General features: G+C 38.9%; 1 protein-coding gene across 12 annotated transcripts in view; it reads left to right on the forward strand.

The window, feature by feature from the left end:
- LOC127515682 (nuclear factor 1 B-type-like) overlaps nt 1-26142 on the forward strand; it is a 101066-nt gene extending 74924 nt beyond the window's left edge. For 4 of the 12 annotated variants that reach the window (XM_051899572.1, XM_051899579.1, XM_051899576.1 and 1 more), the window contains exons 7-12: nt 190-324; nt 1065-1249; nt 3510-3648; nt 4227-4309; nt 12422-12501; nt 20239-26142. In XM_051899572.1, the coding sequence (XP_051755532.1) occupies nt 190-324; nt 1065-1249; nt 3510-3648; nt 4227-4309; nt 12422-12501; nt 20239-20368 (752 nt within the window). In that variant the 3' untranslated portion in view covers nt 20369-26142. The remainder of the gene's footprint in view (nt 1-189; nt 325-1064; nt 1250-3509; nt 3649-4226; nt 4310-12421; nt 12502-20238) is intronic. The other 8 variants (XM_051899575.1, XM_051899581.1, XM_051899578.1 and 5 more) reach the window with 4 other exon arrangements.
- Nucleotides 26143-26421: the final 279 nt, after the last annotated feature.

Here is a 26421-nt window from a genome sequence, read left to right on the forward strand (position 1 = left end):
TAATTTTGGTAAAGATTTAGTCGCCTAGTCAATTAGTGAGACTTTTTTCTTTTTGTTTTTAAGTTGATTTTTGAAAACGTGTAGTTTTGCTCATCCCAGATTTCATTTCTTACACTGGTATTGCTTTGTGCAAGAACTTTGTGCAAACTTATATCTGATATCCCATCTATTTTTTTTTTTTCTTTCCAGCAGACATGTCCTCTCCCACCATGAAGAAGCCAGAGAAGCCATTATTCAGCCCCACATCTCCACAGGACTCTTCACCTCGGCTCGGCACCTTCCCTCAGCACCACCACCCAGGACTTACCACCGTTGGCCATAGTGGTATTACTTTTCTAAAAATACTTCTCACAATCCTTCCCTGATCCAAGCAAACCTTCTAACAACAACCCAACATTTTGAACGCTAATGCTGCCTTAAAGGGTTAGTTCACCCAACAATGAAATTTCTGTCATTAATTACTCACCCTTATGTCATTCCAAACCCGTAAGACCTTCGTTCATCTTCAGAACACAAATTAAGATATTTTTGACGAAATCCAAGAGGTATATCACTCGTCCATAGACAGCAATTTAATTACCACTTTCAAGGCCCAGAAAGGTAGTAAAGACATTGTTAAAATAGTCCAGTGGTTCAACCTTAATTTTATGAAGCGACAAGAATACTTTTTGTGCGCAAAAAAAAATAAGTTTTTCGGTCAGTCTCCTACGCTGTTTACATTGTAGGCTTAGTACAGCACTTCAAGGTTCAACATCAGAACGCCGAACTGGCCAACGCTGTACACGTGAGCAGTACGACGCATGCATGTGATGCTGACGCAGGAGCCGGCCAATAATGAGTCGCCGTTCTGACGTAGAACTTCAGCTCTCTCAGCTCATAAATTTGTTCATTTCTGACCTGACTTGAACACAGCATTGTAAACATTTTCACATAGGTATTCTGTAAATGTGTGGTATGGCTTCATGATAACGACCCACGAGAAGACCTTTATTAAATTTCATTGAGTTTACATGTTGTCAAATTAAATTCTATTACTAAAGTAGTTGTTCTCTCTGTGTGTGCAGTAATTTCCACCAGGAGTCCACCTCCACATTCTCCGCTGCAGTTCTCCGCCCCTGCCATCCTTCCCCCAGCCCCATCGCCCTACATCTCTCACAGCGCCATCCGCTACCCACCGCACCTCAACCCACCCGACTCCCTCAAGAACTACATGCAGCCTTATGACCCGTCCAGCCCACAGAGCAGCCAGGTAAGCATGGAGTACTCACGTACACGCACAAAGACTTAACGTACACATGCATTAACCCCGACCCTAATGCAATCATACATAATTAGTACAGTTTATCTGTACTGGAACAGAGCCTTTAAATCTCATGACTGTGTGTGCATTGTCTACAATACATAATAGATGCCAGCTGTTAAAATAGGATGTAGGTTTAACGTCTCAGTTGAAATATTCCCTTTCCTGAGACGCGCAAGAACAGATTCACATTTATAAAATAACTTGAAATAACATTCATCACGTGTACCGTAAATTCTCCAATCATAATCATCATGTTGTCACATGTGTTAGCCATACCGTGAGCTAAAGCCGCTCTACCCCCCCTAAAACTAATGAGACCCTCATTGTAAGAGCACATGCTGTAAACACAAAGGTGCTTTAGCGCAGTTTTCTTCTCTTTCTGCCTCTACCTCTCGCAGCCTGTCTGTCTTGGTGTCTCTGGTTGTTCCCACTGCATCGGACTCAAGTTTGATTAACAGGCCACATTGTTTCAGCGAGGTAATTGACCCAGTTTAGCTAACGAACACAAAATCATTAGTGGTTTTCTCTGTCGGCGCCTTGTCTAAATCAGCTCAGAGCCGAGCGCGGAGCCAAACGACGGCCTCTCCATCGCTGTGGCGACTCTGTTTACCAGCAGCGGCGTAAATGAAGCGAAGGGGAACGAAAAGAGAGAGAGGGGAAAACGCAACAACAAAAGCGAGTCAATAAACACTCCAACCATGGCAGCCACTGCGCATTAGCACAAACACATATGTGCTCAATGTGTCTCCAACTCTATGAAAACTTCTGTTACTGCACATTTAACTGGAGTTGAGATTCCCTAAAGTATGAGTTAAGAGAAAATAAGGGGATTATTTATTGCATTTATACTTTTAATACTATTATATAGGCTATTATGTCTTCATTATGTTTTATAAAGCTTAAAAAAAAACATGCAAAACACAAGCTTTACCTCATTCCTGTTAATTGAAGGACTCAGTTTTTTGACTCTGCTGTGGTCGTGGTGGCTGACTCCTCCTCCTTAGCAGGTGATGGATGGGGCTCTTGGTGAGGCCGCATTTTAAAGAACTTTCTGCATCTCTGCCAAGCAAGTCAGACTGTCCCACTCATCTTAATTAGTACCACAAAATTAAAAAAAAAAAAAAGGCCAAGCCTCTCCAAACATTTTGTTAAGGGGAAATTTAAACTCCTTTTATTTCGGATTATATTGCGGTTGGTTAACGCTTACAGTTCCCTTTTGCTTGAAGGTATTTGATGCCTCTCTTATGTTGCTTAAAATATGCGGAAGTGTGGAAAGTCATTAACAAAAAAAAAAAAAAAAAAGAGGTTAAGTTAGAATGGGTATTCCAGTAAAAGTATCTAATTTGCTTGTGGTATCACCATTAACACAGTCTCTCCCATTTTTTACCCAGATTGGGAAAAAATCTGTTTTGTTTAAAACAATGCATTAAGAATTAAAAATCAAAACGAGTGCAAGGAATATTTGCTGTGATTTGATACGTTGGGAAACACAGCACTGATTGTCTGAGGGATTTCTTCTTTCTCTGTGTGATTGAAGCGAGGTCTCGATATGAGCGAGTTTTATATCCCCGCCGCTCAAACAGTAAACAAAGGGCTCATAGACTGGACGAGGCATAGCACGCTGGAACTGTTACTTGGGAGAAACCGCAGGGAACGATAAAGGTCGTAAATATTTGCCGTTGCCGGGGTCTGGAGCTTGGTGAGGGGAGATCGCTCTGCAAATAACACGGGGCATATAATCAGGTGGATGGGAGCCAGGATGTTTTTATGCTTGCTTTAACGCAGATTATATTACACCCTAATTAAACATTCTATTCACATTGGGGAACCCCATGGACACCATTCTCTTTCATAAAGGCCTGTTTGAGTTTTGAACTTAGGGCCCCGCTATGTGAATTCAGTCGAGTCTGTCTCCTGCAGTCCGGAGAAGAAGGAGGTAGACGCTCGCTCTGTGTCTGCGTCTGAATCCTGTGTTCCCTCAACCCCCTCTTTCTCTGTTTTTTGTATCAACTTGGAATAAGTCATGAAAAGTGCACACTCAGCTGTCTAGCGCCGATGCCAGAAGAAGATGGGAGAACATCAAAAGATTGCGTTAATCTGCCTATAATCACAGAAAAAAAAAAAAAAATGAACATGATCATTAGCTTAATTTAAAAACATGAAACCATGTGGCCTGGTATGCTAACAGATTACTTTTTTCCTCCAGCCGAACAGCAGTGGTCAGGTGCTGGGGAAAGTGCCGGGTCACTTCACGCCAGTACTGGCCCCCTCACCCCACCACGGCACGGTCAGACCGGTGTCTCTCTCAATGACTGATACCAAGCCAATCACCACATCCTCAGAGGGTGAGTTACTCCCATCTCCACTGTCACTTTTGATCAATTAAATTTGTGTCCTTGATGAATAAAAGTATTAATTAATTGGTTGCACTTTATTTTACAGTGTGTACTTACATGTAATTACAGTTTACTTACCTAAAAATACTGAGTAATGTTTAGGTGTAGGTTCAGGGTTAGTACCTAGTTATTACCCAATTGTTGTCATTACTGTAATAAGTACATAGTATGTACATGGGAAACAGGACTGTAAAATAATTAATTATAATAATAAAAAAAAAGGTAACACTTTATTTTACAGTGCCTTTGTTACACATGTAGTTACTATACTAATTACTATAAATTGTGATTAATTACATGCAACTAACCTAAACCACATCCTAACCCTAACCTTATAGTAAGTACATGTAGTTAATTATTATTACTCTGTGCTTAAATGTATAATTACAGTGTAAAAAAGACCTTAAAATAAAGTGTAACCAAAAAAAAAAAAACTGTACTAAGCCCAAACTTTAGAACAGTAGTGTTTTACTTGTGTAAACACCAGCTGTATTAATATATTTGATACTTTTTGAACATTTATTTAGGTTATTCGGCTCCAGGCACCCCCACTGCCAACCGTTTTGTGGGACTGAGCTCCAGAGACCCAGCCTTTCTTCACCAGCAACAGGTGAGATATGACCCACCCCCTTTACCTTTCTCTTTTTTCCCCTGTTCTCTCTCAAATCCCCATCCAGCTGTTCTATATTCCCAACAGGTGTCAGAGCTGTAGACAGGTAGCACATCAAATAATCTGGTCATGAATTTTAGGCACTGTTGTGGTCCCGTGAAGATACGGGGCTGTTGAGACAAAATGAGGAAGAAACTCCTGCTGTCTGCAAGTTGAATTTGTTTTGTGTCAGCATTTGTTAATTGAATGCACCTATTGGGCACATGTAACATATTTTAAGACACTGCATAGAATATTATATTTATTAAGCGTTTAATGCCATTGACATTCCTGGCAAGCTCTCCTCTGTTACTCATTGTTATTGAGCACGTCTTTCCACTTGCACTGTAACCACGGTCACGTTTAGAGGATTATGGTTTTTGCAAGTGTGAGTGAATGTCACTTTTATGAAGAATCCATTGGTTTCCATAAATTCATAGACACAGAGTCCACTTTTCTTTTCTTTTTTTAAAAAAAATAAGCTGAGTCAAAACTGAGGCATTTTCATTTAAGTACCCTGAAAATACAGTGGCTTCAAAAAGTTAGGTGGACAACTAAGCCATACTTGTGTATAAATATCTCTGCAAAATATCAAACCAACAAATGACACTAGATGACACTACATGGCACTACTGTTTTCAAATTTTTGCAGTTAACCAAATAGTTCCAGTGTGATTTCAGTGGATATATTAGGGCACTTGCCCTCAAGTTCATACAGATGTCCTAGCAGAGTAACCACAGGTGTATATCCTCACATTAGCTATGTCCGATTAACATATGACAACCAGCAAGTGTTCAAATGCTCTATTTTAAACAGTTTATCCTGTTTAAACATTTTAAACCTAACACACTTTTTTCCAAAGATCTTTCTTTAAAATAAAAGCCTCTTAGTTTGATGTTTTATTATTTACACAGTGATATTCCTACATTTTAAGTGTGCCTTAAAGGGTTAGTTCAACCAAAAATGAAATTTCTGTCATTAATTACTCACCCTTGTGTCGTTCCACACCCGTAAGACCTTCATTCATCTTCGGAACACAAATTTTTGATTAAATTCAAGAGGTTTTTTTCTCCCATAGAAAGCAACGAAATTTCCACATTCAAGGTCCAGAAAAGTAGTAAAAATAGTCAAAAAACAAAACAAAAATAACGACTTTATTCAACAATTTCCTCTTAACCCTGTCATTCTCCTATGCGGTTTATGTTGAACACACAGTGCTGAGCTTCCGTGTTCTACGTCAGAATGCCAACTCATTATTGGCCGGCTCCTGTGTCAGCATCACATGCTTGCGTCGTGCTGCTCACGTGTACAGTGTTGGCCAATACTGAACCAGCATACGGACGTAAACATGGAAGCGCTGCACTGCATTCACTGTGTCAACTGCATAGGAGACTGACAGGGTAGAGAAGAAATTGTTGAATAAAATCATTATTTTTGTTTTGATTTTATACACAAAAGTATTCTCATCCCTTCATAACATAAAGGTTGAATCACTGTAGTCACGTTGACTATTTTAACAATGTCTTTACTACTTCTCTGGACCTTGAATGTGGTAATTTCGTTGCTTTCTATGGGAGATAAATAAACCTCTCGGATTTCATAAAAAATATCTTAATTTGTGTTCCGAAGATGAACAAAGGTCTTACGGTGTGGAACGACATGAGTTTGAGTAATTCATGACAGAAATTTCAGTTACTTTTTGGGGCCACTGTAGAAGTTAGACAGGCATTAGTACATAATGCTTATACTTATTCAAATCAAGTAGTTTCAGACAGTCCAACTTTTTCAGTTTTTCTACCATGCAGTTTGTTCATGTTAAGTAATTGCTGGATTTATACACAGCAGGGGACGTTTGTTGGACTTGAATTTTTATTGCGATCACCTCCCTCGAGACCAATTCCAACATAAAATCTATCTTGTCTTAGTGTTAAAACTACTGTGCAACAATAGCTAGTATTGTCTTCAGATAGACAAAATGATATATGACTAAATGCAGTACTTAACTTGAGCAATTTGGTTTATGTCAGGCTCGGCTTAGAAGGTATTTAGTGAAATGATCTTTTTTTGGCAAAACACTCAGTATTGTAAAAAGAGTAATAGTCTAGTGCGTGTGTGCGACGGCCCTCTGCAGCATGAAAGGGCTGGTCTGAGGCCAGTATTTTCCACCCTCCTCTAATTGAATTCATCTGCACGCGGCGACATCATAATTAGTGGTTTTCTCTTGCCCTGCTCCTGAGTTACAGTAATGGCAAGCCTCGCTTTTATTGCTCTCTGGTTTTGCATACTTGGACGGGGCCAAGAAATGTAGAGCTCACCAACAGGGTCAGTGCTGTAAGCCTTATTTAAAAAACATGGGGCTGTTTCCTTCATTGAAAGTTTTTTTTATAAAGATGCAGAAGTGACGGATAGATGGTGTAATTGGATATAATTAAAGGACTGATATTGATAACAGCGATTCAGTGTGTGAGCTGGATGAATGAGTGATTATAATATCTTTTAGCTGGTCTCGCATGTAGGCACCGCAGCTGCTGCAGTGTCTCATACGGCTCGCTTAATGCCTTTTGTTTTAGCTTTAGTTCACTTAACAGAGAGAGGGATCAAATGAAGACAGGATGATATATCAACCATCCATCATGTTTACATGAGCCGCAGCTTTTGTTTGTCCTCAAAAGTGAGAATTGTATAGCCTGTCCTGACCCAAGTTAACCTGCGGCGCTTTCGTTTGGGTAAATAATGTCTTCCGTACACAGCAGCCTTTATTCTAAGTGATTTATCATAGGATATTATGAGATGTATTGACACCTGTGTTCCCCTGCTGAGCTTTTGTCAGAGCGTGCAGTGTGACGCGTGGGGCGTATGGATTACAGCCGTCGCCGTGGCGTCACCTTACAGACCCGTAGCACTCCTTTCCCAGCATGCTGTGGGGCAGGGTGCTGCCTCCAGCTCAGCCAGGCCGTCTGGAAACTGAGAAAGCTCCAGACGCTCAGCGGGACGCTTTCTTTCTCTCTCTGTTCCTTAATGCCTCCTCTCATTTTCTCACTGTTCACTCAAATCTAAGCTTTTTTCCCCTCTCTCTTTACCGCATTTAGTGTTTCTTTCTTTCCCTTCTTTTCTTTCTGTGCTTTTCTCTCTCTCTATCCCTGTATTCCTTTTGTAGGGCCTAGCATCGAGAGGGTCTCTGTATATGCTCAAACACACCCTCACTATAATGACTCCATTACGTAAACATTCATGCCGTGTCTTTAGCCTCCGTATACTGGAGTCAGTAAATCAAGCGGGTGTGTCCATACATACATAATCACTCCTCCTATTGGTCCCATAGCAACTGTTTGAGCTTATTTCATTTACAAGAACCATCTGTATGCTTATAACCCCTATGTGAGATGTTGAGACGTAATGCTGCTTGTGATTTGTGGCCCAAGGTCCTTCAGATAATATGCTTGTAGTCTTTTGTCACCGCACACATACACTGTATGATATGGTGCTCAGACTCTGAAGTGGCAGCTTTGGGATGGCAGCCATTAGAGTAATGGACAGTTTCCTGTGATAAGCTATAGAGACAATTCATCCAAAACCTGGACAGTGTCGCATAGAGCTGTGGACGTTTGTTTATTGGAACAGAAAAAGAAAGCTTTAGTGGTCAACTGCATTGGTGTTTTAAAGGCTGACAGCATTTTCTAGAAAGCCAGCCAGCCGATAGACAGAACAATGCTGATATATACATAACACGGATTAATGATGCTAAATGAGACATACAAATTAAATGAACACTATAATTACTCCAAATTAGTTACAGACTATTATTTGGCCATTTTGAGAATATCTGCTTTAGACGATAACTGTGACCAACTTGCCGATCAACTGGCCGATTTATTGTCATGCTCATTTCAGTATGTCTTTATATTTAGATTACATTTGACATGCTCAGTTAAGGTTAATCTTTAAAAACTGTTGTTACTGTAAATTATATTTTGTGTAGACACACCATTGGGGTCAGTGTTTTTTTTATTTTTTTTATAGGAATAATACTTTTATTCTGCAAGGATGCATTAATTTGATCAAAAGTGGCAGTTAAGGCTTTTGCCATCAAATTACATTTTAAAATATATTAAAATAGAAAACTGTTATTTGAAATGTTAATAATATTTCACAATATTAATATTTTGACTGTATTTTTTAATCAAATAAATGCAGCTTTTTGAGCATAAGAGGTATATTTCAAAAACCCTAAATTTTTGAATGGCAGTTTGTATGCTGATTTAGGGCTGCATAATTATCATATTTTATTCGTGATCATGATTTCTGCTTCTCACAATTAATTAAAAATAATTGTCATGTTATTGGCAATTTTCCACATTTTCATTTTCTTGCATTGTTAACAGGCCTCCACAAACTTTCATTCTTAGGGTTCTCAGATTCTCTGAAAAGGTTCTCTGAAATACATTTTCTCCCAACCTGGCAACTATGAATATACTATATTAAAAGTATAAATAATAAATATGGCAGTTTAATGTGTTTAATGTTTTGTCTAACGGTTTGTTGGTATAACATGATCGGGACAGATGACGGGCCAGTGCTGCATCATCACGAATGTGGGAAGTTTTCTGTGGGCAAACATCCAAAGCACGCGCCCAGAAACCCGCGTCTCAGACAGCACTCGAATACTGAATTGAGCTCTCTTTCACATATTCTTGCGCTTGAACAGACATTCAAACTAAATTATGTCAAAATTATGTCAAAAAACATAGTCAGTTATGTCTTAAGTGAACGTAAACAGTTGAGAAATAAAATGAATGTGTAACAGTATCTGTGCATTAGCTCTTAAAGTGACAGCAGCCTAATATTCCTGCTGTCATCTGTGTTTTTAATTTTAATAAAGCAACAAAAAACAAAGAACAATCACACATTGCTCTTGACTGAATAACTTTTGTTACTTTAATAAGGATTAATCTATGTTTCATGGATGGTAAAAAATGTTTATGGCCAGTACATTTTCTTTAGTCATCGGCAAAAAGGTGTGGCAAAAAGTTTTAGGCCGTGTTTGTATATATAATGCATCAGACAGACAGCAGATGACCAGTTATTGACAGATATCCTTATAGCAGTGGCGGGCGATTCTGGCCCTTGAGATCCATCCATCGAAAAGGATCTCGAGGGCCAGAGATTTCCCCACCTGCCTTAAAGTATGATCACAATGGCCCTGTTGTTAAATCAAGCTCATTCACAACTTACTCAAAACCCAAACACACAGGGGAGAATGACAGATGAACATTCGTGCACACAACCCAACAGCACCTGCTCTAGACTGATACCCCTGTGTAATGTGTTTGTGAAAACACCAGTGATGAGAAGATTTCATTAGCCACTTTCCCCAGGGGTTCTTCCCTTTCTCTTTCAGCATTTCTGTTCTCCCTCCCTTCTCTCTCTCGGCCAGTGATCACAATCTTATTTGGCTTTATCTCATGCAAAAATGCTAAAGCAACCACCACTCACAGCTGTGAAGGTGCTAGCACTGCTGTAGCATACCTCTGTGATCCGATCCGCTAGTGCCAGAGACAGATGGCACCCGTGATCAGATAACTGCCGACCTCAAGCCTAGAGCTTGTCTCTTACTATTATGTTTTTGATGCCAACATACTGTGGCATTTTTTTACCTCATTGTGGGATTTCAGCTGTTTCATTGCAGATAAGACCACTGAGATCAGTTAATAGTGTTATTCCACTAAAATAACACTTGTGCTTAGATTGAAATTTAAGGTATATTGGGAGAAACTGGTTTATTTTTTATCTATTTATTTTTATATTTGGAGCTAGAGGCTCTCAGTGCTGACATTTAAGAAACCTTTTTTTTTTTAACTAGTACCATTGTTTTTTGTTACTTTCTAGTTTATTATGTGGGTTGTGTCACCCCTCTTTATTCCAGAGAACTTAAACACTGAGGTTACATGCAGTACAATACATCTAGGAGCCTTTCAGCATATTGTACGAGTGTGTGTTTTTTCAATGCGTGGGGTCGACCAAAACAGGATGAAGGAATGTGCACTACCAAAACAGTCTGATAGCTGACCTCAGACTTTGCCCCAGTGCCATTGTTTTCTGGCTTCAGGTCACTCGAGAACACACACTCTCTCTCTCTCTCTCACACACACACACACACACACACACACACACACACAGTGTCACACTCATTGCTAGAGTTTGTTAGAGTAGAGTTGGCAGTACTGACGGAGGTGGATATCCGCACACAGCAAAGTGAAAATACCTTACATATTTCTCTATTAGTCACTCTTCAGAGCATGTTCAGCTAAATGGCACTCTTTTTCACAAGATCACAATATTTTTTCTTTAAAGAAATTAATACACTAAAAAGTTAAAGAATTAGTTCACTTTCAAATGAAAATTAGCCCAAGCTTTACTCACCCTCAAGCCATCCTAGGTGTATATGACTCTCTTCTTTCTGCTGAAAAAAATTGGAAAAATATTAATAAATATCCTGACACATCCAACAGAAAGAAGAGAGTCATATACACCTAGGATGGCTTGAGGGTGAGTAAAGCTTGGGCTAATTTTCATTTGAAAGTGAGCTAATCCTTTAAATAAATGCTGTTTTTTTTTTTATATATATTTCTATTCATCAGAGAATCCTGAAAAAAAGGTCCTCCACAAAAATATTTCCCATGTTTTCCGCAAAAAATATTAAACTATTTTCAACATTGACAATAATAAGAAATGTTACTTGAGCGAAGACCGAAGTAATGGCTGCTGAAAATTTCACAATGTTACTTTTTACTGTATTTTGGATTAAATAAATGCTGCATTTGTGAGCATGAGAGACTTTTTTATAAACAAAAAAATCTTACTGACCCCAAACTTTTGAACGGCAGTGCCTAATGTGAATTAAAGGTTAATTAATTGATTTACACATAGTTACATTGTAGGTACAATGTACAACATAATGTAGTTTCCATGTTTTCCCTGCTGAATTTGTAGTACATATAATTTGATATATATCCACAACACCCATGACGGGACCCCCATGCTACTAGTGAAGTTCCTGTTGAGTGTTAGCACTGCTCACCTAATTTATGTGGCTTGCATGCTGGGAATGTGTATTTTAGCCACCCGAATGTCTCTGGGTGAACACTAAAAAGCATCTTTGAAGTAAATATAGAAAATCAATTATTCACCCTCCTAGGTTTATTGCAGTGGAAAGGGAGTCTACAGGTCCTTTCCAGAAATGGCAAGAACTATTGACAGAGTACCTTTGAATATTCAGAGAGCGAATATACCTGATGAAGGTTCATATAGCACTTGTGTGTCTGGCAAAAAAAATGTCATGATTTACTCTAATGTTGTTGTTTGTTGATGGCTTCTCACACTTCCATGCATACAAATTGTTGCATGCTTGTGTGTAAATGTGACCAGTTGTTTATTTTTCCCTCTCATTCACACTGACATTTTCAAAAACTGGTGCTTTGTAAATTGTGACCAAGATTAATCTCTCACATAGGCATAGCATGTTTCATGTTATGCTTCAGTGAAAACAGGATGCTTTGACAATATCTAACAGCAGTGAAGTGACCGTAACTGCATGCACTACTTGGAATGCATGTGCTTCCTCCCACTCTAGTATATTCTGGGATAGATGAATAACTTCCATGTAACCCAGCCCCCATTTTTGTATACTAACCTCTTCTTTTGCTTTCAGGACGGTTAATAATTAGACCTCTAATGGTATTGCATGCTACATATGATAGTTACCTTTTGTTTGCTTGCATTTTTGATGGCAACTTTCTTTCAATGGAATCTAATTGTAATTTAAATTAGGCATTATTTTAGGCCTAGAACAGAAGATTTAAGATCTAATATATAATCCATAATGCAGAATTATTAATCCTGACCATAAGTGATGGTGTTTTCTTAATCTAGTAATGTAAGATTAACATCAGATAAATGTAAGAATATGTGTTGAGATGAGCTTAGGTCTTGCTCCAGGTCTTGTTGCATGCTAAATATGTGTTAGTGCCGTTGTGCTAGCCCAGTTGTCTGACTGAGAGGTGTTTGATTGACAGCTGAGGATTTGTGACTGGCCCGTGAATCAAAACATCAGGTCATATGGCTCAGAGGAGGCTTTGGGGATTTCTTGGCAAAGGTAAACGTTTCCTTTATTTTCAACCCACCTCTCCATTTAATATTACTATGTACAACCTATATCTGCAATAGTCCAACACCCCCTCCAACCCAGTCCAGATCAAGCCCCCCTTTTCTGTGTTTTTACATTCATCACAAAAGTGTATTTGTGATGAATTTTGTTCATGTATTCGTGTTTAAGGCCATGAATGCATCACTCATTCACGTAATGGCTAAATATTTCATGAAAGATAAAGATAAGCAAACAACATTATAGAAAATTGAATATGTGCTGATTTGCATTTTGACTTCTAACTATATTTCCAAATGTTTTAGGTCCATCTCCTTTGCTGATCATTAAACTTTGGTTTCTCAAAGTGTAATAAATGGAACTTCACAAAACTTTTTTCAGGCTGTCACAAGACTGTTACTGTGCACATCTGGATGAGCAATCTGCGGCCAAATTCATAGAGACCACACATCACAGTGCATTAACATGAACAAATTTATCATTGAAAGTGGTGGATTTGATGGTTGTAGGTGCTACATTTGGATGACTTTAGAGATGCAATTTCTCAGAGGTTTTGATATACTGGCATCTAGCAATTATTGTTAATGTTAGCACACAGCACTCTAGAACCATCTCCATTCACTTTAAAGCAACGCTGCTAAAAATATTTGAACAACAACAAAATCGAGATTTACTAACAGATGTTGAAAGATTTTAGCCAATCTTCCTGATCTATTGTTGCCAGCTCAAAATAGCCATAAGAGCCTCTGCCCATCTTAGAGTCAACAGTGTTTATGATTTCCCCATAAATGTTGTTCCAAGATTTTGTTTCATTATGTATGATAAGTCACACTTGGTTAGCCTCCTTAGACATTCGTGGTCAGTTAGACCTCTGAAATGAGATTATTGGAGTCTCAGTGCAAAATGACCTCTGATGATTCTTCAGTTATAAAGAAAATCAGAGTAATTAATGGTTAACATCATTATCTACCTGGAAGAATGGAAGTTAGGAAGACGATTACTACTGGGAAAGTGCAGAACTCCAGCCTTAGTGCAGCAGCATCTGTCTGAGGCTCACTGACAGCAAAGAGCTGCATATTTGCAAAGGTCACCGCTAAGCTTGGGGTTTCAGAGCTGAGGCAGTCGAGACTGTTTGCTCGGTTTAATCGCCTCACCCTCCCATCTGCATTAAAGTTTTGCAATGTTCTCTAAAAAATATTTTCATAAATATCTTACAGTGAAAGACTGAAATCGAAATCAAGATGAACAATTTTTGTATCTTCTCTCCAGATGCTTTTTGGTAATGCTACTATGCATCAAGCAAAGCTAACATTCTCTCTCTTGAACAAGCGCAGAATGCATTTTTACCATAGTTACAAAACGAAACACAATTTATGAAACTTTAATAATTACAATAGATTAAAACAATTCAGACCCTTTCATTTTTCACATTTTGTTATATTGCAACCTTATTCAAAAGGCTTTTAAATCATTTTTATTTTGCATAAATCTACATTCCATACCCTATAATGAAAAAGCAAAAACAGATTTATAACTTTGCAAATTTAAAATGAACATCAAATTGCATAAATATTCAGGCCCTTAACTTAGCCCTGGGTATACTTCGTTTACTTCGTCACAGTCGAACACACAGCCTTGTATACTTCATTAGACACATGTGGTCAGCGCATGCACAGTTTTGAACAATCTCTCGCCACGAATTACAACGCATGTAAACATCTTTGCTAAAGTTGTACAAATGAGAGTACTTTCTAACCTGTTCACACAATCTCTCGTCTATGTAGGCCTCCATCGTCGCTGTAGCTTGCATGTGTTTCGGTCTGTTCTGTTTGACTACCTTGTGAATCAATGCCCCTAGGGCACGGTTGCCACCTTGTGGATAAACTAATTACTGTTAAAAAAAAAAAAAAAAAAAATGAAATGCGCATATGCGACCTGTGCGTACAAGTATGCGTGGTTACAAAAATCCGACAGGTGCGCGTACAGTCCGCGCATACTCTTCTGATGACGAAATTCGCATCACGCGCACTGTATGCTGACCCGCGCGTATGCGTAAAAAGTGAAGTATACTTTGGGCTTTAGCTGAAGCACCTTTGGCAGCAATTACAACCTCGAGTCTTTTTGGGTATGATTTGACAAGCTTTGCACTCCTGGATTTGGGAATTATCTGCCATTCTTCTCTGCAGATCTTCCCAAGCTTTGTCAGGTTGGCTGGGGACTGTCAGTGGACAGCCATTTTCAGGTCTCTTCAGAGATGTCTGATTGGGTTTAAGTCCGACTTTTGTTGGGCCACTCAAGGACATTCACAAAGTCAACCCTAAGCCACTCTAGGTGAACTTTTGGCCCAGTCTGAGGTCCTATGTGCTCTGGACCAGGTTTTCTTTATGCATATCTCTGTATTTAGTCACATTCAGCTTTCTGTCTACACTGACCAATTCCCAAGTCCCTGCTGTAAAAAAAATAAATAAAAAATCCCCCAGAGCATGATGCTACCACCACCATGCTTCACTGTTGGGATGGTATTGCGCAGGTGATGAGCGGTGCCTGTTTTTTTCCAGACCATCCAGTTCATCAGGACAGAGAATCTTGTTTCTCACAGTCTGAGAGTCCTTAAGGAGCTTTTTTGCTCATCTTAAGCAGACTTTCATATGTCATGCACTGAGCAGAGGTTTCAGTCTGGCCACTCTGCCATAAAGCTCAGTGTTGGAGTGCTGTTTGTCCATCTGCACATTTCTCCAGTCTCCACACATGAGCTCAACTATGGTGACCTTGAGGTTCTTGGTCATCTCTCTTGCCAAAGCACTTCCTCCCGATTGCTCAGTTTGGCCAGGAGGCCAGTTCTAGGAAGTGTCCTGATTGTTCTAAACTTCTCCCATTTAAGAATTATGGAGGCCATTGTGCTCTTGGAAACCTTCAATGCAACAGAATTTTTTTTTTTTTTTTTTTTGTAGCCTTCCTCAGATCCGTGCCCCAACACAATCCCGTTTCTGAGCTCTGCAGGCAGTTCATTTGACCTCATGGCTTGGCTTTTGCTCTGATATGCATTTTCAGCTCTCAGAACTTAAATGGACAGATGTGTGTCTTTCTAAATCATCCAACTGAATTTGACACAGATTTACTCCAAACAATGTGAAACATCTCAAAGATTATTCAGAAAAATAGAATGCATCTGAGATAAATTTCAAATATCTAGCAAAGTCTGAATACTTATGATAATGTGATTTTCAGTTTTTTTTATATTTAATAAATTTGAAAAGTTATTACAAATGTTTTTTGCTTTGTCATTATAGTTAAATAATATGTTATGTACAAATCGTTTATTTGTACACAAACCTCATTGCCTCATTTTATTACATTTTAAGTGAAAGCTGTGCTTCTATGAATCCTTAGAGCAGTCACGACCGAATCCCTGTGTAAGGTGGGCTTAGTGTGAGCTATATGTCCTTGAGCTATATCCTCTCTCCTCTACTTTTTTAGTCTCTCCAGCTCCCTGCAGTGGGAAAGGCCTTGCTCAGCACTTCCTCACTGCAGTAAATGTGTGGAAAGGTGAAGTTGCACTGAACACACTCTCACTTCCTTCTGTAGGCATCAGTGTTACAGGCCCCTGCTTTCATTCCAGCCCCTTTTCTGGCCTCATAATAGACCACACGGAGAATGAGGGGAAAAAGGTTCTCTAGCAGTGGCTCACCGTTTACTGTTTCTCCAACATTATGTACAGAAATTTATAATCGACATAAAATAGGGGCACAGAAAAACCAAGCCCAGATGTTACATTTAAAATATTCATTAAAAGTTTACTAATTACCATCATTCTGTCAACTGCAAAAAACAAGCTTGCAGCCTGATAGAACGTGATTTGAAAGCAAGGCAATGTGCTGCAGATGAAAGCTGAAGCAGTTGAAGAGTTGAGTTCAGGTCATTGACTTGGAAATGTGATTTGTTGCTTGCATGTACTTGCAAAGATGCAGTGCCGCAGTGTGATGCATGCCAGTCCACAGCTCAACCCAAATTGAATTGAAGCCAGGCTTGTTTGTTGCCATCCTGTAGGAAATGGGTCAGCAATCCATTAAGATGGCATTAGATAATCTAATTTAGCGTCTGATTCCAAAATGAAGCAGGCCCATGCTTGCTCCTGCAAGAGGGTGCACGTTCAGGACGAAAGACCTGTAAGCGGCTCGTGAAGAAGCAAGAGTCTGATAAGGGAGCAGAGTTGTTCGTTCCTCTCCCTTTTATCCCACATAACACCCATCTCCCTTGTGAAGGGGGCCCATCACATCTGCACTTGTCTGGTAACTGGGGAAACCAGACAGTAGGTAACACCACACTGAACCTTGAACTTGGGAAACAAGGGGTAGTACCCCACCCCATGGCAATCAATCAGACACTGTTTATTGATGCTCTGCAAAGGCAAAGTTTAGGGCAGCAGTACATGAGACAATTTACGAGCTTGATGGGCGGTAGTCTGTTTTGCTGGCCCATTAGTAATCCTTTATTGGAACGGACCGATGTACGTGTTCAGGGAAAGAAGCAGAAAGCAAGAGAAGAACTACAGCACAGTTCCTTTGTGCTCACTTTCCCTGTTTAAGAGACCAGCATACATTATGTTGTTTTGGATCCTGGTCTCCAACATAGCATCTTAGCTGGATTCTTAATTAACTTCCTAACCAGCAAGTTCTTTGGTCGTGATCTTTTAAAGAAAGACCATACGTTTTTTGCAGGTGAAAAGCATGGCAATGATAGTATTTTCGTCTTTTTAGCAGGGTTGATTAGCAAGACATCTTTTGTAAAGAATATATAGTTATATTATAGTATATAAATAAATAATATTAAATAATATATATATATATATATATATACACCGTTTGGGGTCAGTGAGGTTTTTTGGTAACACTTTACAATAAGATCTCATTTGTTAACATTAATTAATAGATTAGAACTAACAGCAATATGTGTTTTACAGCATTTATTAATCTTTGTTAAGGTTAGTTAATAAAATACCATTGTTCATTGTTTGTTCATGTTAGTTCACAGTGTATTAACAAAGACTATAGATATAGAAAAACGGTTCACTCCTATTAGAATGGGAGAAAATGCAACACGCTATATGGCAGAATACATCCCGCCTTCTAAGTAAAAGAGCCAATCACTGATTGATAAAGTTATTGCATCACTGCAGCTGCCATTAAAAGCTCTGGTTCCCATAGAAACCTGAGACTCGCGCACAGGACTGCACATGCGTATTGACTGGTCTAGCCTGAAAAATAAGCCTTTTAACGATATTTGAGCGTAAGAAACAATATTTATGAGACAGTTCATGTCAGATTTTGTTGCTGATTTGAAATGTTATTTAATTGTGAGTTTGCCAAGCAGTTTTTGAGATTTCAGGATTCCCCCATTCAAATAGATAGGACTTGGTCTTGGATGCCCCGAAATAGCTGCAAATATGCCATATGGCGTTGCAAATATGGCCGCCGAGTGAACAAATTTCCTTGAAAGGGACTTTGGTATTAAATAATGTTAACAGATAAAATTACATTTTTTTATTTTAAAAATGTATTATTAAATGTTGAAATTAACATTAACAAAGATTATTAAATGACATAGATTGTTCATTGTTAATTCTTGTTAAATAATGTAGTTAACTGATTTTAACAAATTAAATCTTGTTTTAAAGTGTTACCGATTTTTGAATGAGGTCTTGCCATTGCTGCATTTATTTGATCAAAAATACACTAATATTGTGTAAATTATTACAATTTAAAAGAACTGTTTTTCTGTTTGAGTATATTTTAAAATGTAATTGATTCCTGAGATGGCAAAGCTGGATTTTCAGCAGCTATTACTCCAGCATATATTGGTAGATGATATCAATATGTACTGCTTGCTTTTTCAGTCTGGTAAAACTTAGAGAGAGAAGAGAAAATTTTGGTGCACAATTGTAATGCCATTGGATTTTCATAGGAAATGACGGGTCTCTAGTCATCAGCTCAACTCGCAGGTAATTGCAACAAAGTCAAAATCAAGTCTCAAGTACTTTAATATTTATCAAGTCAAGTCATAAATCCTCCAAACAGTGACTTGAGTCTGATTTGAGCCCCAAAGCTTCCCGTCCACATCTCTGAAACACTTAATCTCTCATTTCCTGTTAGATGATTTCTAGCAGGCTAGAACGGCAGAGAGAGGGAGAGGAAAGGGGCAGCAGGAGGGAGGAGAGACCGAGTCCAGTTAGTTCTTCATGTGATATATTAAACCCTTTTTAAAGCGAGTTTAGTGCACATTTGATTTAGTTTCCATTCATACAACAACTTTGTGACTGTCTTTCTCCTTAAAGTCTGACCCAGTGCGCACTGGAATCATAATATGCAACTTTTTTTTTTTTTTTTTTTAACCAAGATTTCAGGCTTTGGCTGCGAGTGATTTGTATAAAACTCAGACTGAATCATTAGCTGCATTCAAGGCAACAGGCAGCCGTATCACCCCGGGCTACCTCAGGAAGAATAAAGTCACTGTTCCACATCCGCTGGGTCCCTGTCCTTCACCAGCCACTGGCTTTAGCCCTCGTCTCCCCCGCGGAAAACAAACAACAAACTCCAGAAGAAAAGCCCACTAAAGCTTTGCACCTGCATCCAAAGCAGTGAACCCAGGGAAAAGTCTTTGCACACAACAGTCCCCTTCCTTCTCCTTCAATCAGCCCACCACCCTCCACCCCTCCTCGAGCATGTCCCCTTTCTTTTTCAGGGGCAAAAAAAAAAGAAACGAGAGGGGGGAAAAACAAAGAGGTGGCTGTGTGCGCCGGGCACTGTTGACAGAGCAGGAGTACGGCCTGTAATCTGCAAGCAGAAAGATTGTGTTCGGCGATTGGGTGAGACAGGTATTTCAGACGGAGGCAGAGAAGAGGAGGGGGGCATACCAGGGCTCTGGTTTCTGGCCTGCCTAATTATTCGACACATGTACGCACCATTCAGCCCCCCTGTCCTCCCCCCAGGGAACAACATGCTGTTTGTGCACCCTGGTGCTTTTGCATCTGAGATTCGCACCACAGCTCGCAATTAACAGTCTCGTGTTGTAGTGCCGTTAACATGTGCTGAATGCAGATAGGAAAGGTCTGTAGACGGTCCCGCTGACTTAACCCTATTGATCCAAAAGTGGGTGTCAGCTGCAGGGGGCTGAGATGGATGCGTGCTCTTGGGGAAACTTCCCCCTTGCATGTGCACTAAGGGTGCTTTGTTTCTCTGGGATATCCTGTTCCCTGACACTATGCCGAACCCATTATTGTGTGTGTCTGTGTGTGTATTTAATGGAAAGGAAAGGGGTAGTTTTCAAAAGAGAGTGGGAAAAAGTCTAGACCTGTTATATCTCTTTCATTAACTGATTCAGATTTAAAGAATTTGATGATGTTCTAACTTTAATGTGTCTATATATATACATATATATATATATATATATATATATATATATATACTATTTATATAACTTGAAATGTTATCCATTTTTAGTGCTGTCAAACGATTAATCGTCATTAATCGCATCTAAAATAAAAGTTTGTACATGTGTGTATATTTATTATGTATATATAAATACACACACATACATGTATATATTTTTAAAAAATATTTACGTGTGTATATATATTTTGGATGCGATTAATCGTTTGACAGCACATGTATGTGTGTATGTAACATGATTATAATAACTCCCACAATCTGTCTTTCCACTCTGTGTCTGCAGTCCTGGTACCTGGGCGAGCTTAATTCCATTCCAAGTGTCGAACGGGACTCCGATTCTGCCAACAAATGTCCAGAATTACAGCATAAACATCATTGGTGAGCCCCTCCTCCAGGCAGAATCAAGCAATTGAACTGGACCCAGGAGAGACAGGTCCTCGGACAAACCAGCAAGCAGCACTTATACAATCGACATGGACCTTTGTCCCACCCTCTCAAGGACATTGGCTTAGAGCAGTAGAGTGAGTCGGGTCAAAGTGTTCTCTTCTGACATGAGCCTCTCCACACCAGTCAGTCATTGTGTAAGGAGGCCCCTGAACTGAGATACTGTGATCTTTACCATACAAACTTTAGATGCCTTACTGTATATGCATGACATGCTAGTCTCTCTTGTTAGTGTTTCTCTTGTTCTTATGTCACGATTACTAGTCTTGGTTTACGAAACGATTTAGAGGGGGGCGGCCACACAAGGGCTGGCTGGATGGATGGTTTGTAAAGCGGGCTGCGATTCGAACAAACTTTCATCAAACAGAGGCTCATCGTATTCGTAACATAAACACAGGAACAATTTTCAATGAACTGAATGTTTCTATTTTCATATTAGCCTCAACATTTAATTTACCTACAGTGGAAAATCTTTTGAAACCGTAATCTTGTCAGTCCTGTACTTATTTCCTTTTAAGGTAAAAGTTGGAATTTACTCTCCAGAGTTAAGAACTCTGAAAACATTTTTTTTTTCCTACAATGAAAGAAAAAGCCTATATTATTAGGTAAGAAATACAACCCCTTTTTTAATTTTTATTTTTATTTTTTATATATATATTTCCTTTGAAAAGGATTTTGAGAAAAATAAGACAATATCTCATAAGAGGCAAGTGCAATTTAAATGATTTTACTGAAGGGAAGCTATCATAGTCTGTCTGCCCTAAGACTCTAAAGGAATGGGGAGTAAATGTTTTTAGGTGAACTTTAAAACATAAAAAAGAAAAAGAAAATAAAAAATCACATCCTTGATTCGGGAAACTAGGGAAAGCTAAGGATGGAAGAAAAGAGTGGGATTGACAGTGAACGTTTACGTGAGCAGAACTGAACACGAACAAGACAGCACTTATTTTGAGCCGTACCCAAACATGCGGGTAGTTTTTTTTTATTTATTAAAATGAAAACTTATAGTAGGTGAAAAAAGACTCAGACACACGGCGTGTGTAAAATGGCTTATTTTGACATATTACTCACCGATCTAGTATGCATGTTTAGTCGGCTATTAGCTTGTAAAGCTACTGTTTACACTTTGATATCATGAGAAACAAGAGGAACGCAGAGTAATTTAAGACAAATTGTGTATGTGTGTAAAGCTGTACTCATTTCAACACTAACCTGCAGGTTGAGGCGAGGTCTCAAGGTGCTTTTTTCAAACCCACTTTGGTAGTTCCCAACAGTCGCAGTCCCAGAAATCGTCGATTGCTCCCGGCATTCACAATGCCATTGTCTCTCCAATCAGACATATTTATATAATTAATCTTTCCAATAATCTTAATTTGCACGAAAATATATAGTCCACGTTACGTGCCTTGCCTTCGACTTTAGAAAACATCACTACACTTGTTTTTGCTGCATTTACTATCGTTTTTGGGAAAAAAAAAAGTAACATTTTTATGATAAGAAATATTTTGTACTCTGGATGAAATTGTGACATTGTTGATTTTTAGCTTCATTTACTACTTTATCTCTCATTTACAGTGCGTATCAAGGCTGTGTATAGTTACCGTTCTAAAGTTTATAATCAACCAGCATTTTTTTTTTCCAGTATTTTGGTGGTTGTCATTTTTGATTCTGTTTTAATCGTTTGTTTGTTTATTTCTCCATCTTCCAGTCATTATTGGGGAGGGCGGGTCCAGATTTATAAGAATTATGCAATACCAAGTTTTGCCTATGTAGGTAGTGCTTTTAGCTATGTGGATAATTAGAAGCTAGTACAGAAATACAAATAGTGTAAACATTTATTTTGTTGATATTGTTGTTGTTGTTGTTGTTGCTGTTGTTGACGTTGTTGTTGTTTTCCTTTTTTTTTTTTTTTATTCGTAATTGACCAAAGTGGAAACTGCTTTCTATGCAGTGTGCGACAAGGTCTTTTTTCCCTTAAGTGTACCTAAAGGCAGAGAAGTGCGTGCGAGAGACGTTTGTTTCGTATTCTCTATAAGGGGAGGACTTTTTTCCACACGTTGAAGCATGTCTGCAAAGAAGGCACCATTTGGTCTAATACGGCTGCAAAGTCACTGATTTGCCTACTGTGACTAACAAACTCCTTCTTCAAACTTCCCACCTGGGGTGCTAGTTTGACCTTCGGTAGAAGACGACTTTCATAGAGGAGACAGCTTGACTTGAGAGCGACAATCACCGGCGAATTACGCACACTAGGGCAAAGTGTTAAATGCTGGCATCTTTTTATCAGATATCTTCACCACCCCGTTCTCCCTGTCCAGTAAATAGCTATATGCAATTCCCAAGTAGATGCCTTAAATTTACAAGTGACTTGTTATAAAAAATGCATTACAATCACTGTCACGCAAGTTGCTGCGTGTTAAATCTGTCACAATCAGTAAATATCACTGTTTTTATTCTTCCCTTTTGAAGTGCTCAAATTTACAGCCTTATTGAGGTTGTAGTCCGTAAACAAAACCCCCCATGGGGAGAATCGGTTTTTATAGTTATCTCAAGTTTTTATAATTATTTTCGAGTTGTTTTAGACTTCGGGGAAAGGGAATAATTTAATGCTCTTATGGTCTTGAGGATCAAGAAAAAAAAAGGTTTTGCACCTACAGCATATAGGCAATCATCCACCCATAGTGTCTTTCAATTAAATACAGAACAACACAAAATCTCAGGCGTTTTGCTTCACAGGGCATTACCAGCATCAATTAATAATAAACTTCACTTCAAATCCCCCTCGCATTTCAAATTGTAGCCTTTAAATCAGTCTGTTTCTGAGACCTCAAGTCAAGCTGAATCTCTCCTCCTTCACCAAGATGTTTATATATACAGTATATATAATATTAAGCTAGAGTCACCCCGTTCAATGTGCACTGTTCTGTCTTTTTGTTGCTTTTGATTTGCAAAAAGTAAGTGCTTTGCAGCCTTCTGGCCGTTCGCGATGCCACTGAAGTGCATTGTGCATTTCCTCCTGAAGTGGTGGGAGTGTCAGGGTCATTGAGTCATTCTTGTGTTGGAAACCGTGAAGGAGGACGTAGGTAGGGGTCATCTCGATGGCCATCGTAATAGCAATAGTTTTCAGTAGTAGTCATTATGGGTTAAAATCTGCTCTGGCAGCTATGTGAACTGTGTGCGTGTGTGTGTGTGTGTGGGTAGATGAATACGTCAGAGTGTGTGTTTCAAGATGACTCTGACACTACGAGAGGAGAGTACATGAGGGTCTTCTATTGAAATGCCTGCCTTGTTGACAAAAGTGTGTACACTGTAAATTTCTTTTTTTCCCCGTTTGTAAAAAGAAAAACTTTTGACATGTATTGGTGAATTTAAGTGATGTCCATATTTTTTAGTGAAACAAAAAAAGCAACGAAAAAATACAAAACTGTTTTGAGTTTCGATTTGTGTTACGACTCGACAGCTGTCCGATACATAAGAAAGAGGCTGAATATGTAATTCTTTATTTTTATTTTCCTGTACTTATAAAGTGGAGTGAATTCCCGTATGGGACTGTAAATGTTTAAAACAAAATGATGAAGGTCTTTTGTTGTATTTCGTGTTGATTAACTTGGATCCTTGAGACATTTCATAAATGTTTGAAGTGTTGTTTTGTTAGTGTGGCCATAGAGTGTGTGTGTGTGATGTGATTATGTGATATTGAAAACGGGACAAGAAATAATGTGGAAATTTGTGCTAAATAGGGTCATTATTTGTTCTTTTGAACCGTTGGGGAACTCCTAGTCACTTTAGAAGAAAGGCACCTGATTTGAGTCTCCCAACAACAACTACCAGGGTAATGTCACTACACGACATCACAGATTGTTCTGCTGTCTTGTGCAAAGTAAAGCATGCATTATTTCCCCCCGTCAATAGAGGCTGACCCACCATACCATGTACAGAATTTGCCGGCTGAAAGGCTGAGATTTTTCTGCTGCACGTAGGCACCTCCATTCTGCAGTGTTTACATATGTCCGCCATGGGCAGGGATCGCCATGTTAGGATGAATGCTGCATAGTTTTCAGGGCAGGCTCGGTACTCCCAGAAGCCTTTGTGTGCACCCACAGATGTCTTTTTCATGCTGCCATCACAGAGGAAAACAGCTGAGCATTTGCACTTTCCGCAGTTCCCACTAGCCCTTTCATTGGCACATTTGTTTGTTGTTTGGATTACGTCTAGCTAGCGATGATGCTCTGATTAGCCTCGGAGCTACGATTAGATAGTGTTGGTATCTCGTCGGACCGAATGTTGTCATGGTAGCTCGAGGCACTTCCCCTCACCACAGCATACAATGTCACGAGGCTTATACGGCGATCACATTAAACCTTATTTCTGGGTAGAAGTAGCGATATAGAGTAGTTTCTTTTTTCAAAGGGCTGATCTTTTTGAAAGCAGTGTTTTGTTGCAGAATTCAGATATTGAAAGCAGTAAGATGATGGTCTGATCGAGTTGTGAAAGCCATGGTCCATGGCCCTAGAGAAGCCACATGTAAATAACTTATGCAAGGAGGACCAGTGGAACTCATGCAATGTCTATTTTCAGCTCTTCTGTGTGTCAGTGCAGGGAAACGGCAGGAGGACATTTTGGTCCACATCTACTCTCATATTTCCATTTCTAGGGCATTTACAACAGCATGAGTGATCATTGACATAAATAGGAACATAAAAACCAGCATATTATGAGACGTTTACCAAAAAACAACAAAAAAAAAGGAAAAAAAAAAGGAAAAATATTTCAAGCAGTGCCTGTTTCAGCTCAAAGTCTCAGTGGACTTTCCCTTGTAAATATAAAAACATGGAATTTTCTTTAGGGAATACAAAAAAATCTCCAATCAAAATAGATTCTATGGGATGCCTCTTCCCATGTTTTTTTTTTTTATTATCCCCCCAAACGTTTCATTGTTGTTGTTGTTTTTTTGTTTTTTTTTTTTGGTCCTGGTTCTGTGTTTTGTGTTTTTGTGCTTTGTTCAATTTTGGATAATTTAGTCAAATGGGATACCCCAGTCTCTATTTCACAGAGATCAAGTAATAGTTGGGCAGTGTGTTTCTCTAGACTACACTTAGTACTACAATAGATGACAAAAAATGTCAGGTGAAAAAAAATTTGCCAGCTCCACAGCAAAGTTGTTTCTTTTTTCTTTTGCTTTTTTTGAGGGGGGGGGAGGGAGGGGGGGGGGTCTTGTGGCACTTTTATGCCCATTGCAAATTCAGTGGTATTGTGGTAACTGAGTTTATAACATGACAACAACAACACTAACACCAACAAATAAGTCGTAACAGTTTTTAGTAGTGATTGTGGAAACAGCAGTTGTATGCAAATATCACTGTATGTTCTGAATGTACATTATAGAATCACTTTATCAAGTTTTTGTGTTTTTACTTACAGTTTAAGAAACACATGTGTCCTTCAAGAAGCTGTATAGTGAAGGCCTTGTTTTATTTTCTGTTGATTTCAACTTTTTCCATTTTCACAGCTATAAACAGTATAGGCACTGCCTTGCCTTCGAGTTGGTTGAATTTGGTGCAGGGGCTAAAAATGCCACAAGATTACAAATGAGTGTAAATAACGCTTGACTTTTTTGTGATTGTTACTGTTATATCCAGCCTATACTGCTAGCAGCTGTTTTTACTGCAGTCAATTACTGGAAGTGGATATATTTCCTATGCAAAACTGTTTAAACAATAAAATGAGCTATGCTACAAAGCAACTGTTGTTTTGGACTCATTGCTGATCTTCAATATGTTTTTCTTGCAGAAGTAATATATCAATGACCAGCTATGAAAAGTATTGTTTGTAGGAGAAAAAAGTGGCATATTGCTTCAAGTGGGAAGTATAATCACACTGAAAATGTAATAGTAATAATTGTTATTTTATGTGGTTTTCTACAATCTCCCTCAAGCAAAAACAAATGTGCGTCACCAAAAAATCAGTTATGACTGGAGCAGGGGTATGTTAGACTGCAATATATACATAGTTCTGTCCTGAA

Source organism: Ctenopharyngodon idella, chromosome 7, assembly GCF_019924925.1.
Source record: "Ctenopharyngodon idella isolate HZGC_01 chromosome 7, HZGC01, whole genome shotgun sequence".
NCBI lineage: Eukaryota > Metazoa > Chordata > Actinopteri > Cypriniformes > Xenocyprididae > Ctenopharyngodon > Ctenopharyngodon idella.